This window comes from Anopheles merus, unplaced genomic scaffold (genome assembly GCF_017562075.2).
Source record: "Anopheles merus strain MAF unplaced genomic scaffold, AmerM5.1 LNR4000193, whole genome shotgun sequence".
NCBI lineage: Eukaryota > Metazoa > Arthropoda > Insecta > Diptera > Culicidae > Anopheles > Anopheles merus.
Genome location: NW_024427773.1, coordinates 1 through 17,093, shown reverse-complemented (window position 1 = coordinate 17,093; position 17,093 = coordinate 1). Strand labels below are relative to the sequence as shown.

Sequence of the window (17,093 nt, the reverse complement as noted above, 5' to 3'; positions counted from 1 at the left end):
AGAGCCGCAACGAAACTTGTTCTGAGTCAACACGAACGGCGGTAGTTGTGTACATGATTGGGTGAAGTCTTTACAACTTTCCACCAGTTCTTCCCGGTGAAGATGATGGAGCAGCTGCTGCTGTGCTGCTCGAGGAGTACACTCCAAGCAAGCGCTTCTGGAAAATTGGGTCCAATTCCAATGCTCCTTCTTCTCGCCTGGCGCTACAAAATCCACTTTCGGACCGGAAGCCACAAGCAGCAGCAAGGTACTCTGTCTCAAGCCCCCGGGCTAACGTGACGTAAGAAAATGGAAGTCGTGGCTGTCCTGTGCGCTGTGTGCGCTGGTTTTTGCTTGCCCCGCACTCCCAGGGTCTTCGTCGCCCAAAAATACACACGCGACGCTCTCTCGCGCGCCCGTTGTTGCGGGTCTTCGCCGCTCGTCGGCTTTTAAACGAGCCCGGGCCCAAGGGTTTCACATTGTTTATTGCACCCGACACACCCGCACACCCGTCGATTAAACCCGCCTAGGGCATGCCGTAGCTTGTGTTTGCTTAGGTTAGCCGAGTGTCGAATTTTCCCAGCCCAAAGCGTCTCATTTTGAGGGGATGTTCCCGGGATTACAGCAAAGGCGGTTGGTTGGTGGTTGGGAAATTGAAATTTTCTGCTTACCGGTGGGGGAAGAGGTGGGCATGGGATGAGCGGGCGGGATGGATGTCAGTGGAAAATATGAAAAAAGTTTGTTCGCTAAGAACATGATTCAAATTATCATCTTAATTGAAGTTGTTGCGGGCGCTGCCGGAAGTCGGGTTGGAAGGTTTTCTTTTTGTGTTCCAAATTAAGCTGACCTGGAGGTAGATACGGTGGACAACAAAAAGGCTTGGAAAAGTGATACAGTTTAAGGAGGTTAAGAGCTAATTTGTGTATGTGTGAGTGTGCTAAATAATAGACCACCGGGAAGGAAAACATTGGACTTCAAACTTCTCTACCAGGAGTGTCAGCTCTTATGCCACGGGAGATGAAGTGTACATGAAACTGAAAGTAAACCAAGTGATCCGAATGTTTTTCTTGAAAACAACCATACGTCGGTACATCGAGCGATGGCTGAGAATGTTCAAAGTTGGTACAAAGTGTGTACCCGTAACCCCTAATGGTACCCCGTAATGGTGGTACGGGGGTTTTGACAGCGTTTGACAGGAAGTATCGGATATTCGATCCTCACGCAAGCCCTGTGCCCGGGAGCGGGTGGCTAGAAGAGGCTGCTACGTTGGCACTGCGGGCGGATGTATCGTCGACTTCGCTTTATCCTTGGATCGTGCATGCTGGGAGAGGGAAACTAAGGGGCCAAAAAACAACCCATGGAAATCTATCCGTTTTGTTACACTTAACACACAACACGAATGAGTGTGTCTGAATGTATTTCGGAAAACAGTGTTTCTGTTCACATTAATCCAGTTCTGTCCAGTCGCTAGACACAGCTTTTGGGAGTGTTTTGCTATTAATAGATTGCACACAACATGCTCTTACCGTTTTTTAGGTACGCCGCTTTTTAAAAAGGTCCTGCTGGTAGCCGTCAATTTTGGATGAAGGATAGACACGTTCACGCTTGCGGTGCTGCTGCTCGTGCCCGGGTGCATCGACGCGTTGCACTGAAAATCCACCATGTTTTTTCATTGTGTGTGCCTCCATGCGAAACGACCGTTTAAATGCAACGGTCCACACAGACAGACACACGTTTAACGTGCTTAGATGGCTGCATGTGAGTGTATGTGCCCGCTCGGCAGGCTTGAATGTAAATCCAGTCCGGACAATTGTGTCCAGTAAACATTGTGAAACTCCCAGGCTCTGGACTGTCTCTGAGGGGTGGTGGTGGTGGTGGTGGTGGTGGTGCACATACACCCAGTTGTTGGTGCATCGACTCTTCAAGTGTCACGTTCGTGCCTCGTGTGGCTTGGCGGTTGGGCTTCTTTTTTATTTTTGCTGACGTTAATCCTCTCACCTGGTTTGGCGTGTTGCAGCTTTGGCTATGGTTCTGCCGGATGCACCAGCACAGTCAGCAAAGTCCCGCTGGCGTGGCGTTGCGGTCAGTTGCATTGTTATGTTTTTGGTTTCAATTGCTGTTTTTGAAGAGATTTTGTTGAACGTTTGTTGCAAGTTAATTTAATCGTGCTGAAGATGTCAATATTGAAGCAAATATTTAATTTTCGTTAGACAACATGCTGATTGACCGTGTGTTGTTAAATAAAGATATGTTGCTACTTGTCAGCTAGAGATGTGCGCACTGAGCTAGAGTGAGTCAGTGAGTGAGTTCAATTCAACTAAGTTTTCTTATGAATCATTTAAGTGAATAATCTTCTTTTTTATGAATCAATCTTATCTGATTCAAATTCACACTGTTTTTGGAGCCGGTGCAGAGATTGAGTGATTTGAATCTCAAAAGAGTGAGTTGAGTCAGAGCAGGGAGTGAATTGAATCACAAAAAGAAGAATTTAAGGAGCTGTGCAGTGCTGAGTGTGCGAATCATACAAGAATGAGTTAAAGAATCAAATAGCACGCTCTTCTATTCCGATTCAATACACTGAGCAAGAGCGAGTATTCTTCTCTCCAATACCTTTTATCAGCAGAGTCGTCTCTCTTGCCCATCTCGTCATGGATGTAATCTGCAAAGAAACAAACACATGTTTGGTTAGTTAAATTGTCGATAAAACTCGTTTGGTTTTGCTTACCACTCGCTCGATTCATTTTTGATTCGGATAGGCAACATTGAATCAGTAACACTCAGAAGCGCTTGTTTTTTTTTTACATTTGCTTAAGACATTTCATACGTTTATTGTTCAATTTTTATGCGCTACCCTCTTGCAAAGGCATCCATCGCACATATTTCGGGACCTTGGACGAAATAGAGTTTGCTACTGAGTGCCACCGAATTTCGGTTCCCGCGTTCGAATTACGTTTTGTTTTCTTCTTCCTTCCCTGTATCGTAACATACGATGACTCTCTTGCTGTAGGAGGGAGGGGTATAAGCGAAGGCTGGAGACGATGCTCCGGTGGTTCGCGTGTACCCTCCCTACCTCGCGTCCTACACATTGGCTTTGGCTAGGTTGCTGTATATTGGAGTGCGATGTGTAATCGCTTTCCAAATGGAAACAAACTCAAATAACTAATCAAAAACATGATCTCTTTGTTTTTAAATATGACTGTTTAACAGTTTTAATTTTCGTATTTTTTCTACTGTTCGTGGGGGAGATGAGGGGACGAAACAAATATTGATTTTAAGATTAGCGAATAAATTAAAATAAATATTACATGGTACAATCGTCGCTGCGACAGGCTGCGGAGGAGTTACAAGAGGACCCTAGGCTTTCTGGAGCTGTCACAAATTCGGATGAAATTTGTGAAGAGTTATTCTAGAAGTTCTGCAGGTCCGCTTGGTGTGTTCCTACCGCCGATCGGGACGATCGTTCGTTTTCGTCGGTCATATGTGTTCGTTGTCTCGAAACTCAGCCGTTTCGTTGTCTGGTGAGTGGAGCAGTTGTTGTGGCACCGAAAGCTTACATCTGGGCAGCGTACTGCTGCTGGGGCTGCTGCTGCTGCTGCTCGTAGTAGTACCGGTAAGGATCAACGCTGGCCGGGGCGGCGACCTTCGAGGGGCGCATCACGTAGGCAGTTCGTCTGGAGGGGAAAAAGAGAGAGGGAGAGCCACAGAAAAAGAGTTAGCTCCCGTTTTTTTGGGGAAATTGACCTCCCGCTAGCTAATGAACACTTACCGGTTATCGTGTCCGGATGCGTGCACCTGGAAGCTCGTCTCCTCGTGGTGATCGTGGGCGAAGATTTTCTTCAGCGCCAGAATGCCGGCAATGGTGAGCGCAACCTTCGAGATGACGAGCGCCTTACCGGCGATGGCAGCGAGCGCCTTCAGACCGATCGGGCCAGCGATGCCCATCGCGGTCAGGAAGGCGGCGATCAGGTAGCGGTGGTGCTTGTTCTGCTTGTTGCCGCGGGCCGCCTCCGACTGCTGGCGCATATCGAAGCGGACGACGTGGGTGCGCAGGAACTGCTCCACCTTGTCCAGCAGAGTGCGGTCGACGGTGGTCAGGCCGCTCATCGAACGGGCATCGTTCAGCAGCGGGACGGTCACGTTTTCGGCCTTGTCCTGCTTCACCAGCGCGATTCCATCGAGCAGTGGGATGGATTCCTGGAGGGGAGATGGTAGAAGATGTTGAGGAATTAGTTTCCAGTGTCTTCCAGGGACTTTTTTTTGGAGTTGGAGGACTTCAATGTCTTCGTGAAGTCGAATGTTTGATCATAAACTGTTTGAACAAAACTAGCTAGCTACTCCACAGAGCTCCAGAGTCAATCTTCTAGAAAGCGTGGAACATCTGATTCTAATCACTTATCACACACACAAACACTGAGAACATCTCCTGGACGTGTTCCTCACCATATCAATAGCACGGGAGATGGCGGTCAGGGCCTTGCCCTTCAGGCAGCCGGTGAAGTCCTGCTTGTCCTGGCAGTCATCGTACACCTTCTGCAGTACGCCCAGCTCGCCGCCGCTCGGTTCCTGCCGGGACGCACCGCGAACACCGGCACTGGCGCAGAGGGCCGTCGCGATGACCGAGGCAAGCGTCACATACTTCAACATGGTGCTACTGCTGTACATTCTGGCTGCTTTGGTTTGGTTCTTTTTGCTGGGTTCTCTAATTCCACACACACTCGAACTGGTGACACACGCACTGATAGGCTGAGAATGCACTTCCACCGCTGTTGGATGCTGCTGCTGCTTACACTGGAGCTGCTGTTTTTGTAAGCTGCTGTAATGCTTATCGATCGGTGCAACTGCTGATACTGACTTGAACAATTGATATGCGGCCGCTTTTAAACAAAACTGAATGCTCTGTTTAATCTGCAAAGTTAGGAAGGGCTGTGTGCATCTTGCCCCTGGCTTCCTGCTCCCAACTCACCCACCCATTGTTCCAGCAAAGAAAGTACGCTACACCCACCCACGCGATCTCTGTGCGTCTCCTTCTTGCCTCTTTTTCGTTTTTTTCCGTCCGACCGACCGTTATAGCCGCTCACTGGTCCGGTGGAAAAGCGGGAAAATCGTCTGCGAAAAACTAACGAGTATGATGGTAGGCAGCGGAGGGGGAGGGCTTTAGAGCTAGATTCCAAAACGATTGGGCTCGTGTGTGTGTGTGTGTGTGTGTGTGTGTGTTTGAGGCTCCTTATTTTCACATTTTTCAGTTTCGACCAAAGGGAGAGAGTTTTCTTTTGCCGTCGGTGGCGCCCGCCCGCCCGTTGCACTAACTTTGATCGTTCTGTGTTGTATTTGTTCATTAAAGGGGCAGTTCCTGCTGGAACGGTTTGTTGCAGGCTGAAATCAATCGAAACGATTGAATCTTACCAGTTTCAATTTTATTGTCCCGTGGGAAGACTCTGTATATCCCCTTCCCCGGGGGAGGCCAAACAAGTTCCATTTTCTTCTCATGGAGCTTGCTTTCTTCCCCCCAACCTTAAGGGTGGGTTGTCTTCGTTCGTAAACTCCCCGGATTGCGCCGAGAGTTTTGAAACGGTGAGGCGCTGTTTGGCTGCGTTACCGAAACCTTACGAGCTAATTATCGAGGTCCAACAACTTTCCTCGTCCCTGGTCTGGTCGGCAATGGGCAATGGGAATAGAACCTCAAAAGTGTGAGAGTTTCATGGAGCTAGATCGTTTACTTGTGCGCTCTCTCTATATATATGTTCTTTGCTTTTACCACAAAAGCATCTCGGTATCAATTTCCCGCGTACCGCGGCCGTTTAAGAGTTCAAGAAACAACTGACACACAAACACACACAGGTTACCCACGGGATTCACCTTCAAGTTGCTGTTTCAGCTTCATCGAACCGTTTCATGAAGGTGGAATTGTGTGCAGTGTGGTTTTTGGGCCTAGTGAGAGAGAGAGAAAAAAAAAACAACAAGAAGGCGGTTTGATGAGCCACCGAGACCCGCGGGAAGAAGAGATAAATAAAGAGAGCAAAGGAGCTCTTACGATTGTGTGCTCCAATTGGTATCATTCTGCCCTTTTTCCCTTTTTCCACGTTTCAGTTTGAATGATTGTAAAACGTTTTTATTTCTGTGCGCCTATCTTGTTGAGCGGAAGATTGTTGGATGATGTCGATTTTTCTCAACAACAAAACATGATATTTATTATTCATCGGGTTTCGGGATTGATTTTCGGTTTGCTATTGATTGAAAGAGCATTTAAGGGGGCAAGCAAGAAGCATAAAAAAGGTCCGCCGTAAGGTCCGCTCTGCCTGCGTGACACATGTGCGGTGTAGGTTCTCGTTCATGCTCCTTCTTGGTTTGCTGGATATATTTTTTCTCTCTTGGATTTCTTCTGTCCCGGGAAGATCTTTATCCGGTAAATGTGTACGTGTTTGTGCGTGGAATACAAAGCTATCCACAAATCCTCCTTCCCGTGCTTAGCGTAAAATGAATTTAAAGAAGCATTTCGTTTGATCAACGATACTGTTGGAAGAGGAGAGAGATAATCGAGGATTTGGAAAAAGTTTGTGTGCTGCACGCTTTCCACGGGTCCGGGGCAGCATCCTTGGCGCTGTTTGGTCGCGTTACTTACCGGTCTGTGTGTTGTGGGTGGTAGTATTACATCAGCTCAGATACACCCAACTACACTTAACGTTGAACGGGAATCCGGAAGAGCGCGAGAGAGCCGCAACGAAACTTGTTCTGAGTCAACACGAACGGCGGTAGTTGTGTACATGATTGGGTGAAGTCTTTACAACTTTCCACCAGTTCTTCCCGGTGAAGATGATGGAGCAGCTGCTGCTGTGCTGCTCGAGGAGTACACTCCAAGCAAGCGCTTCTGGAAAATTGGGTCCAATTCCAATGCTCCTTCTTCTCGCCTGGCGCTACAAAATCCACTTTCGGACCGGAAGCCACAAGCAGCAGCAAGGTACTCTGTCTCAAGCCTCCGGGCTAACGTGACGTAAGAAAATGGAAGTCGTGGCTGTCCTGTGCGCTGTGTGCGCTGGTGTTTGCTTGCCCCGCACTCCCAGGGTCTTCGTCGCCCAAAAATACACACGCGACGCTCTCTCGCGCGCCCGTTGTTGCGGGTCTTCGCCGCTCGTCGGCTTTTAAACGAGCCCGGGCCCAAGGGTTTCACATTGTTTATTGCACCCGACACACCCGCACACCCGTCGATTAAACCCGCCTAGGGCATGCCGTAGCTTGTGTTTGCTTAGGTTAGCCGAGTGTCGAATTTTCCCAGCCCAAAGCGTCTCATTTTGAGGGGATGTTCCCGGGATTACAGCAAAGGCGGTTGGTTGGTGGTTGGGAAATTGAAATTTCTGCTTACCGGTGGGGGAAGAGGTGGGCATGGGATGAGCGGGCGGGATGGATGTCAGTGGAAAATATGAAAAAAGTTTGTTCGCTAAGAACATGATTCAAATTATCATCTTAATTGAAGTTGTTGCGGGCGCTGCCGGAAGTCGGGTTGGAAGGTTTTCTTTTTGTGTTCCAAATTAAGCTGACCTGGAGGTAGATACGGTGGACAACAAAAAGGCTTGGAAAAGTGATACAGTTTAAGGAGGTTAAGAGCTAATTTGTGTATGTGTGAGTGTGCTAAATAATAGACCACCGGGAAGGAAAACATTGGACTTCAAACTTCTCTACCAGGAGTGTCAGCTCTTATGCCACGGGAGATGAAGTGTACATGAAACTGAAAGTAAACCAAGTGATCCGAATGTTTTTCTTGAAAACAACCATACGTCGGTACATCGAGCGATGGCTGAGAATGTTCAAAGTTGGTACAAAGTGTGTACCCGTAACCCCTAATGGTACCCCGTAATGGTGGTACGGGGGTTTTGACAGCGTTTGACAGGAAGTATCGGATATTCGATCCTCACGCAAGCCCTGTGCCCGGGAGCGGGTGGCTAGAAGAGGCTGCTACGTTGGCACTGCGGGCGGATGTATCGTCGACTTCGCTTTATCCTTGGATCGTGCATGCTGGGAGAGGGAAACTAAGGGGCCAAAAAACAACCCATGGAAATCTATCCGTTTTGTTACACTTAACACACAACACGAATGAGTGTGTCTGAATGTATTTCGGAAAACAGTGTTTCTGTTCACATTAATCCAGTTCTGTCCAGTCGCTAGACACAGCTTTTGGGAGTGTTTTGCTATTAATAGATTGCACACAACATGCTCTTACCGTTTTTTAGGTACGCCGCTTTTTAAAAAGGTCCTGCTGGTAGCCGTCAATTTTGGATGAAGGATAGACACGTTCACGCTTGCGGTGCTGCTGCTCGTGCCCGGGTGCATCGACGCGTTGCACTGAAAATCCACCATGTTTTTTCATTGTGTGTGCCTCCATGCGAAACGACCGTTTAAATGCAACGGTCCACACAGACAGACACACGTTTATCGTGCTTAGATGGCTGCATGTGAGTGTATGTCCCCGCTCGGCAGGCTTGAATGTAAATCCAGTCCGGACAATTGTGTCCAGTAAACATTGTGAAACTCCCAGGCTCTGGACTGTCTCTGAGGGGTGGTGGTGGTGGTGGTGGTGGTGGTGCACATACACCCAGTTGTTGGTGCATCGACTCTTCAAGTGTCACGTTCGTGCCTCGTGTGGCTTGGCGGTTGGGCTTCTTTTTTTATTTTTGCTGACGTTAATCCTCTCACCTGGTTTGGCGTGTTGCAGCTTTGGCTATGGTTCTGCCGGATGCACCAGCACAGTCAGCAAAGTCCCGCTGGCGTGGCGTTGCGGTCAGTTGCATTGTTATGTTTTTGGTTTCAATTGCTGTTTTTGAAGAGATTTTGTTGAACGTTTGTTGCAAGTTAATTTAATCGTGCTGAAGATGTCAATATTGAAGCAAATATTTAATTTTCGTTAGACAACATGCTGATTGACCGTGTGTTGTTAAATAAAGATATGTTGCTACTTGTCAGCTAGAGATGTGCGCACTGAGCTAGAGTGAGTCAGTGAGTGAGTTCAATTCAACTAAGTTTTCTTATGAATCATTTAAGTGAATAATCTTCTTTTTTATGAATCAATCTTATCTGATTCAAATTCACACTGTTTTTGGAGCCGGTGCAGAGATTGAGTGATTTGAATCTCAAAAGAGTGAGTTGAGTCAGAGCAGGGAGTGAATTGAATCACAAAAAGAAGAATTTAAGGAGCTGTGCAGTGCTGAGTGTGCGAATCATACAAGAATGAGTTAAAGAATCAAATAGCACGCTCTTCTATTCCGATTCAATACACTGAGCAAGAGCGAGTATTCTTCTCTCCAATACCTTTTATCAGCAGAGTCGTCTCTCTTGCCCATCTCGTCATGGATGTAATCTGCAAAGAAACAAACACATGTTTGGTTAGTTAAATTGTCGATAAAACTCGTTTGGTTTTGCTTACCACTCGCTCGATTCATTTTTGATTCGGATAGGCAACATTGAATCAGTAACACTCAGAAGCGCTTGTTTTTTTTTTACATTTGCTTAAGACATTTCATACGTTTATTGTTCAATTTTTATGCGCTACCCTCTTGCAAAGGCATCCATCGCACATATTTCGGGACCTTGGACGAAATAGAGTTTGCTACTGAGTGCCACCGAATTTCGGTTCCCGCGTTCGAATTACGTTTTGTTTTCTTCTTCCTTCCCTGTATCGTAACATACGATGACTCTCTTGCTGTAGGAGGGAGGGGTATAAGCGAAGGCTGGAGACGATGCTCCGGTGGTTCGCGTGTACCCTCCCTACCTCGCGTCCTACACATTGGCTTTGGCTAGGTTGCTGTATATTGGAGTGCGATGTGTAATCGCTTTCCAAATGGAAACAAACTCAAATAACTAATCAAAAACATGATCTCTTTGTTTTTAAATATGACTGTTTAACAGTTTTAATTTTCGTATTTTTTCTACTGTTCGTGGGGGAGATGAGGGGACGAAACAAATATTGATTTTAAGATTAGCGAATAAATAAAATAAATATTACATGGTACAATCGTCGCTGCGACAGGCTGCGGAGGAGTTACAAGAGGACCCTAGGCTTTCTGGAGCTGTCACAAATTCGGATGAAATTTGTGAAGAGTTATTCTAGAAGTTCTGCAGGTCCGCTTGGTGTGTTCCTACCGCCGATCGGGACGATCGTTCGTTTCGTCGGTCATATGTGTTCGTTGTCTCGAAACTCAGCCGTTTCGTTGTCTGGTGAGTGGAGCAGTTGTTGTGGCACCGAAAGCTTACATCTGGGCAGCGTACTGCTGCTGGGGCTGCTGCTGCTGCTGCTCGTAGTAGTACCGGTAAGGATCAACGCTGGCCGGGGCGGCGACCTTCGAGGGGCGCATCACGTAGGCAGTTCGTCTGGAGGGGAAAAAGAGAGAGGGAGAGCCACAGAAAAAGAGTTAGCTCCCGTTTTTTTGGGGAAATTGACCTCCCGCTAGCTAATGAACACTTACCGGTTATCGTGTCCGGATGCGTGCACCTGGAAGCTCGTCTCCTCGTGGTGATCGTGGGCGAAGATTTTCTTCAGCGCCAGAATGCCGGCAATGGTGAGCGCAACCTTCGAGATGACGAGCGCCTTACCGGCGATGGCAGCGAGCGCCTTCAGACCGATCGGGCCAGCGATGCCCATCGCGGTCAGGAAGGCGGCGATCAGGTAGCGGTGGTGCTTGTTCTGCTTGTTGCCGCGGGCCGCCTCCGACTGCTGGCGCATATCGAAGCGGACGACGTGGGTGCGCAGGAACTGCTCCACCTTGTCCAGCAGAGTGCGGTCGACGGTGGTCAGGCCGCTCATCGAACGGGCATCGTTCAGCAGCGGGACGGTCACGTTTTCGGCCTTGTCCTGCTTCACCAGCGCGATTCCATCGAGCAGTGGGATGGATTCCTGGAGGGGAGATGGTAGAAGATGTTGAGGAATTAGTTTCCAGTGTCTTCCAGGGACTTTTTTTTGGAGTTGGAGGACTTCAATGTCTTCGTGAAGTCGAATGTTTGATCATAAACTGTTTGAACAAAACTAGCTAGCTACTCCACAGAGCTCCAGAGTCAATCTTCTAGAAAGCGTGGAACATCTGATTCTAATCACTTATCACACACACAAACACTGAGAACATCTCCTGGACGTGTTCCTCACCATATCAATAGCACGGGAGATGGCGGTCAGGGCCTTGCCCTTCAGGCAGCCGGTGAAGTCCTGCTTGTCCTGGCAGTCATCGTACACCTTCTGCAGTACGCCCAGCTCGCCGCCGCTCGGTTCCTGCCGGGACGCACCGCGAACACCGGCACTGGCGCAGAGGGCCGTCGCGATGACCGAGGCAAGCGTCACATACTTCAACATGGTGCTACTGCTGTACATTCTGGCTGCTTTGGTTTGTTTCGGTTGCTGGGTTCTCTAATTCCACACACACTCGAACTGGTGACACACGCACTGATAGGCTGAGAATGCACTTCCACCGCTGTTGGATGCTGCTGCTGCTTACACTGGAGCTGCTGTTTTTGTAAGCTGCTGTAATGCTTATCGATCGGTGCAACTGCTGATACTGACTTGAACAATTGATATGCGGCCGCTTTTAAACAAAACTGAATGCTCTGTTTAATCTGCAAAGTTAGGAAGGGCTGTGTGCATCTTGCCCCTGGCTTCCTGCTCCCAACTCACCCACCCCATTGTTCCAGCAAAGAAAGTACGCTACACCCACCCACGCGATCTCTGTGCGTCTCCTTCTTGCCTCTTTTTCGTTTTTTTCCGTCCGACCGACCGTTATAGCCGCTCACTGGTCCGGTGGAAAAGCGGGAAAATCGTCTGCGAAAAACTAACGAGTATGATGGTAGGCAGCGGAGGGGGAGGGCTTTAGAGCTAGATTCCAAAACGATTGGGCTCGTGTGTGTGTGTGTGTGTGTGTGTGTGTGTGTTTGAGGCTCCTTATTTTCACATTTTTCAGTTTCGACCAAAGGGAGAGAGTTTTCTTTTGCCGTCGGTGGCGCCCGCCCGCCCGTTGCACTAACTTTGATGCAGTTTAAACTGTTTTCCCCCTCGCCTTCCTCCTCCCGGCAGTGTCGTCTTTCCTGTTCAGTGCACAGTTTCAGCGCACTGTTTCCCCGCTTTTTTGTTGCCGCCGCCGATGTGCTATGGAGTTTTCTTCGTCTTTTTTCTACCGAAAGGCGACGACGACTGCATTTGGACATGGTGCTAGTGCACGTGAAGGGAAGGGAAGGGTATACTCTATCGGCAGCCAATTGGCCAACGCGTTTTTTTTACTCCTCTAATGGGCAACAATTTTCATATATCTCGTTTCATCTGTGGGCTGTGTATAGAGGAGGGGGGGGGGGGGGGGTGGTGAAGTTTAGTGAGCATATTCGTTGGTAACTGTTTTTTGTTTTAACATCGTCGGCTAATTTTGTTTTCATTTTACTTTCTACTCTTCTTCACCTTCACATCGGGCTGGTCAGTTTTGCAGAATTTGCGGGATATTTTTTTATTGTTTGAGCCAGAGCTTTGGCGCGAGGTTGTTGCATCGGTGCAGTTTGTGCTGCATCAGCAACGGCTGGAATGGTGCAATGGTGTGATAACGAGGGCGCGTTTAAGGTGGCGAAAGAATAGCTGTTTTCTGAATTTTCTTATTAACGTAGAAGGTCCAGCGTCCTTGCTTCGGCAAAGCTTGGCAGAATCATTGGAAATAGGCAATACGTGCAGGCTAGATGACTTTTTCCAGCTTCTTCTGTTGATCTTGAACTATTTAAGTTGAGTATTAGACGATGCAGAGTACACACTATCAAATAGTGTCCTGGTAAGTTGGTGGATTTTGCATATAGAAGATAGTAAGATCGAATCCAATATGGATCTTTACCCTTACTCCTGAGAAACTTTTCTCATAGTTCTTGAAGCTTTATTAAAAGGTATTGAAGCGTAAAAACTCGTTTAAATGAATTATATATCATTAAATCGGTGCGAAAATCGCTTCTACCGATGATGTGTGTCTTGTGACGATAGAACGGTATTGCTAATTTCTATTTCGTTTAGTTTCGCTTACTTTAAAAGCTCGTGAACGTGACTTAGACATTGATTGTTTTGTTCTGGTGGGTTCACTAGGCTATTGAGGAGAATTGATTTGCTCCTCACCCTTTCAACCCATAGTCAGCATTACCGGTTGGCAGTCAAATTTGTCATTGGTAATAAACAGAATTGCGCCCGCTGACTTTATACCTTTTTTCCACAGCCGCCGCCAACAACGATGCACACCACACCAATCCTATGCTGATGTACAAAAGTGCCCGTAACACACAAAAAAAAAGAAGAAAGAGGCGGTGGAAGAAAGGAGTGCAACACAAAAACATGCATGATTATGGGCTAATACGACCGTGAAAAATGTGCAACAAACAGCGGCGGCGTGTGCATGCGTACGTGTCTCTCGTACGCCCCATGCCGTTGGAAAGCGTGCAGCTTGGAATGGAAAGAAAATGAAACGCATCGGGCATACGCACTGTACTGGAAAAAAAGCACAGTCTCGCTGGGGGAGGGTGGTAGATCCGGGTGCAATATAGGATGTGCTAACACACACACGCACACACACGCCCGAGATGTCGAACCATGCCAAATAGTAGCTCCTCAGCTCTCTCGCCGCAGGGAAGAGAGTATATCATTAAATAAATAAATTTGTTTGCATGGATGCGTTTTTGAATCTTCCTTTCCGATGCACTGTGGAAGGTTGTGTGCTTTTTTTACTTCGCTTGCAACTAGAAGGCGCGTACAGCCCCCCTACACCCACTCTCATTTGTAGCTGCATCCAGTGCGCAAACCTAATAAGCGTACTGCTCCAATCTGAGCGATCAACGTTTTGATTTCGCTTGTTTTCTAATGCACGAAAATACAAGTAACAGGTCTAGCTATCTGCTAGTTATCTGTGTGCCAGCACTTTCGCCCGTAGTCGTCTTCCCCGTTGTTGTAGGAGTGATTTTCGCCAGCCCGAAAAAGGTGTGTTTTGGCCACTTCTCCGGAAGCCGCCGCGGTACGAAGTGTTAAATGCAACATTAAAAATGAGCTCCATAAATCTACAGCGCTGTGAACGATGTGTTAAATAAAGCTCTCAATCATCGCCACGTGAAGAGAAGGCTTCCAAACGCGCACAACTTATCCGATTGTCACGCTTGGGCGTTTTGCAAGATGCAGTATAGTTTCGTGCGGCAAACCATTAATATATAGGATATCTGGGCTTTGGATGGTTGTGTGGAAGGGGCATTTGTGTGCCTTATGTTTACACGTCCGTCTGGCCGGAAAAGGGCCCACACGCTGGTGGCTGTGGGCCGGGCGAGAGGGGGCCTTCCTGTGGCCTAGTTTTCCCTGCTGCACTGCAGCGCGCTGCATAAGCAAAACGTCAAGGGAGAAAAGGGAGGTTGTTTAGCCGGTGGGGAGGTACGCACGTTGTTTACCGTGACAAATGGCCGTTCAGCTCCGGTGTGCAGTGTGTGTGTGTTGTGTCTGTCTGTGTGTGATGCAAATCGTCACTTGAACGGGTCTCCTGTTCCAATGATGGATTGATACCCAGGGCAAGAAGAACAAACAAAGTGAAGCCTAAGCCACCATACCACCATAACGATGTAAAGGCAATCGAAATGGAAACGAGATAGAGAGTTTCACTATCAATGGCACAACGGTGTAACACGATTTCCTCTCTCACTGGCTAGCTGCACGATGAAGACGACGATGGGCAGCTCTCTCGTTATTACTTATGGATGAAGAGCGTGTGAAGCAGTCGATCGAATTTAAATCATCATCGTCATCATCTACACATGGAATCCGCCCTGTCGCCGGTACACATTCAAATCAATATGTTTGAATATTTAGCTGCCCGAGAACTATTTCTCCTATTCATTTGCATATACTGGGTGAGGGTTTTAGCTATGCTTTTGGCTTTTTAGTTCAACGACGCCGCGCACGCTAGATAATAACAACGTGTTCGTACCCTCTTTCAAACCCCAAAAGTGATTGGATTGACGGAGGTTGAGGAATTCAAAACGATCGCATCGAATCGGATGGTTAATCATCGATTGCTACCGAATATTACGCCCTCCACCACCACCTTGAGCAGCATTCAATGACCATGCAACATATTCAACATCACACTCGCGCAAACATAAGCTAAGTGGTTGGGAAGAGGTGTGTGGACAAGAACGGCAGCAGCGTAACGCTGCTTGACGCTCACACCATCCGCTCCGGAGGCAGTGAAACCGGTCGAGAACGCACGCTTTTCTGTCTGTAAGTCTTGGGACTTGGCGGAGGGAGTGATCACAGATTTGCCCGCGGTTTCCCTTGCCCGCTTGTGCGAAACGGCAATTCAGTTCAACGATCAGACACATTTCGGTCAACGTTCGGGAATGTGTTTCGGTTGCGTTTTGGACACGCGAGAAACGGAGGAGAGGAGCTTTTAACGTCGTTGCCGTTTGTTGTTGTGTGAGTGTTTTTTTTTGCGTCTTCGCACTTTTCTTCCTTTGTCGAATGTATATGTTTTTTTTTGTTGCTTTGATTTGTGTTGTTGTTGTGTTGTGGTGCGACTGCCATGGGGTCTTTGGCTTTTGGTGCTGGAGAAGTTGAAGAATCCTTGTTTGCTGCAGTACGATTCGAGTGTACGAAACCCACCTCCCACCAATACGGAGTGTCGACGCTTGGCTTGGTCGCTTCGTGGCATTTAGAACTATTTTGTAAAACAAAACTCATTTGCAGGCAACGCAAGGTAACATTCCAGACATTCCAGACATTGGAAGAAATCAAATTCAAGGTGGTGGCGACGATTTGATTGATTTCCAGCATGTTACGGAGCGTTATGGCGGATTTGAATTAGAGCAGATCTCGTTTGCTGCTGCTCTCTGTATTCATCAATTTGGCGTATTGTAGAGTTGCTTAGCTGATTTGACACGAGTATGTTAGTCTAGCTCATGAAATGTTAGTCCAGCAATGTAAATGTAACTATAAATCGGTGTTTTTGATATGCAAGAAACGACGTACAGAAGCTTCTGAAAAACAATCTTGAGCATCTGGAAAAACATAAGTTTTGGAGCATTGGAATCCCAACGTTTTGGCAGTAAGATTGAATCTTGAGGTACTGAAGTTGGTTTGTTGACAATCTACAAATCCACAAACAACCCCTGTAATACCAGACACTCTGCAAGATCGATCGAATTGCCTGTTACCTCGTCTGACACTCTTCGGTGCTCTCAGGTGGTGCTGGTGCTAAATTGCGGTTCGTTCATTCATCATCATCGTTCGCTTACGCGGGCGGGCGCTTCTCAATGCCACAAGTGTAAATTGCCAAAGATACGGTGGCGCGAAGGGGTTTGCATCTGTCCGGGAACATGCAGAAGCAAAAAAGTCAACAAAAAAACCCTCCACCATTTACCTGACTGTGCAAACCGTATTGCTGGTGCACCGTTTCTCCTCCTGCTCGCTAAAAATAGCGGGCGGGTGCGATGCGAAAAATGCTGTCGGAACATTAACGTCTCGCCGCCAACGAGCAGAGCACACCGCCGCGGCGCACACTCCCGTGTGACGTCCCGGCGGACGAAGACGAACAATTCCGTTGCCACTGCCCTGTTACTCCGCCGCGCTACGGGAGACGTACGGACGACTGCATTGGCAAAAGTGGTCGGAGAGCGAGTCGTGGAGTCCGCTGGCTAGCCTTGAATGAGTTCAATCAAGTTCAGTACTGCCTGCCTGCCTGTCTGCTATCCCATCGACCATCCTTAGCCCGCTTACCTCCACGTGGTGGTGAAATACGATGAACTTTTTGGAGACCCCCAGAAGAACAGGAACCCGCGGTTTTGGGCGTTTTTCTTGCACATTCATGTTCCAATAGCATACCATTCCGCAGAGCAGTCTTATGAGAGAGACCAAGAGAACGAGAGAGAAAGACCGGTTGAGCGGGTGGGCATACTTTGCTCTACCCATTCTTCTACGCATCTTTCGGCTCTTCTTGCTGTCCCCCTAATTCCAATCAACTCTTCTTAAGGGAAGAACAGTGTTTGTCGTGTGTTGTTGTTGTGTTGGGAAATGGTGATTGTAACTGGAAAAAGTCCTCTGAAAATCCAACCACCAAACCGTTTCGTACGGCATTTTCTGTACGTGGAAGAAGCAA

At 47.9% G+C, this 17,093-nt stretch overlaps 2 protein-coding genes across 2 annotated transcripts; both read right to left on the bottom strand.

The window, feature by feature from the left end:
- Positions 1 to 2,386: 2,386 nt before the first annotated feature.
- On the bottom strand, positions 2,387 to 4,878 carry LOC121601821. Its single transcript, XM_041930623.1, has 3 exons — positions 4,420 to 4,878; positions 3,746 to 4,173; positions 2,387 to 3,650 (listed from the first exon to the last, which is right to left on the bottom strand). The coding sequence occupies exons 1-3, from the start codon at positions 4,639 to 4,641 to the stop codon at positions 3,530 to 3,532; spliced, it is 771 nt and encodes a 256-aa protein (XP_041786557.1). The 5' UTR covers positions 4,642 to 4,878; the 3' UTR covers positions 2,387 to 3,529.
- Positions 4,879 to 9,962: 5,084 nt separating this feature from the next.
- LOC121601820 lies at positions 9,963 to 11,730 on the bottom strand. The gene is made up of 3 exons (XM_041930622.1): positions 11,105 to 11,730; positions 10,431 to 10,858; positions 9,963 to 10,335 (listed from the first exon to the last, which is right to left on the bottom strand). Exons 1-3 carry the CDS (start codon positions 11,324 to 11,326, stop codon positions 10,215 to 10,217), a joined length of 771 nt encoding a protein of 256 aa, XP_041786556.1. The 5' UTR covers positions 11,327 to 11,730; the 3' UTR covers positions 9,963 to 10,214.
- Between the last annotated feature and the right edge of the window lie 5,363 nt (positions 11,731 to 17,093).

Bases quoted from the DNA above. Each gene is read 5' to 3' on its own strand.
- LOC121601820 (XM_041930622.1), bottom strand. From the start codon at position 11,326: ATGTACAGCAGTAGCACCATGTTGAAGTATGTGACGCTTGCCTCGGTC. The intron at 10,859-11,104 runs GTGAGGAACACG...TCTCCCCTCCAG, and splicing joins TCTCCCGTGCTATTGATATG to GAATCCATCCCACTGCTCGA. The intron at 10,336-10,430 runs GTAAGTGTTCAT...TTTCCCCTCCAG, and splicing joins GCATCCGGACACGATAACCG to ACGAACTGCCTACGTGATGC.
- LOC121601821 (XM_041930623.1), bottom strand. From the start codon at position 4,641: ATGTACAGCAGTAGCACCATGTTGAAGTATGTGACGCTTGCCTCGGTC. The intron at 4,174-4,419 runs GTGAGGAACACG...TCTCCCCTCCAG, and splicing joins TCTCCCGTGCTATTGATATG to GAATCCATCCCACTGCTCGA. The intron at 3,651-3,745 runs GTAAGTGTTCAT...TTTCCCCTCCAG, and splicing joins GCATCCGGACACGATAACCG to ACGAACTGCCTACGTGATGC.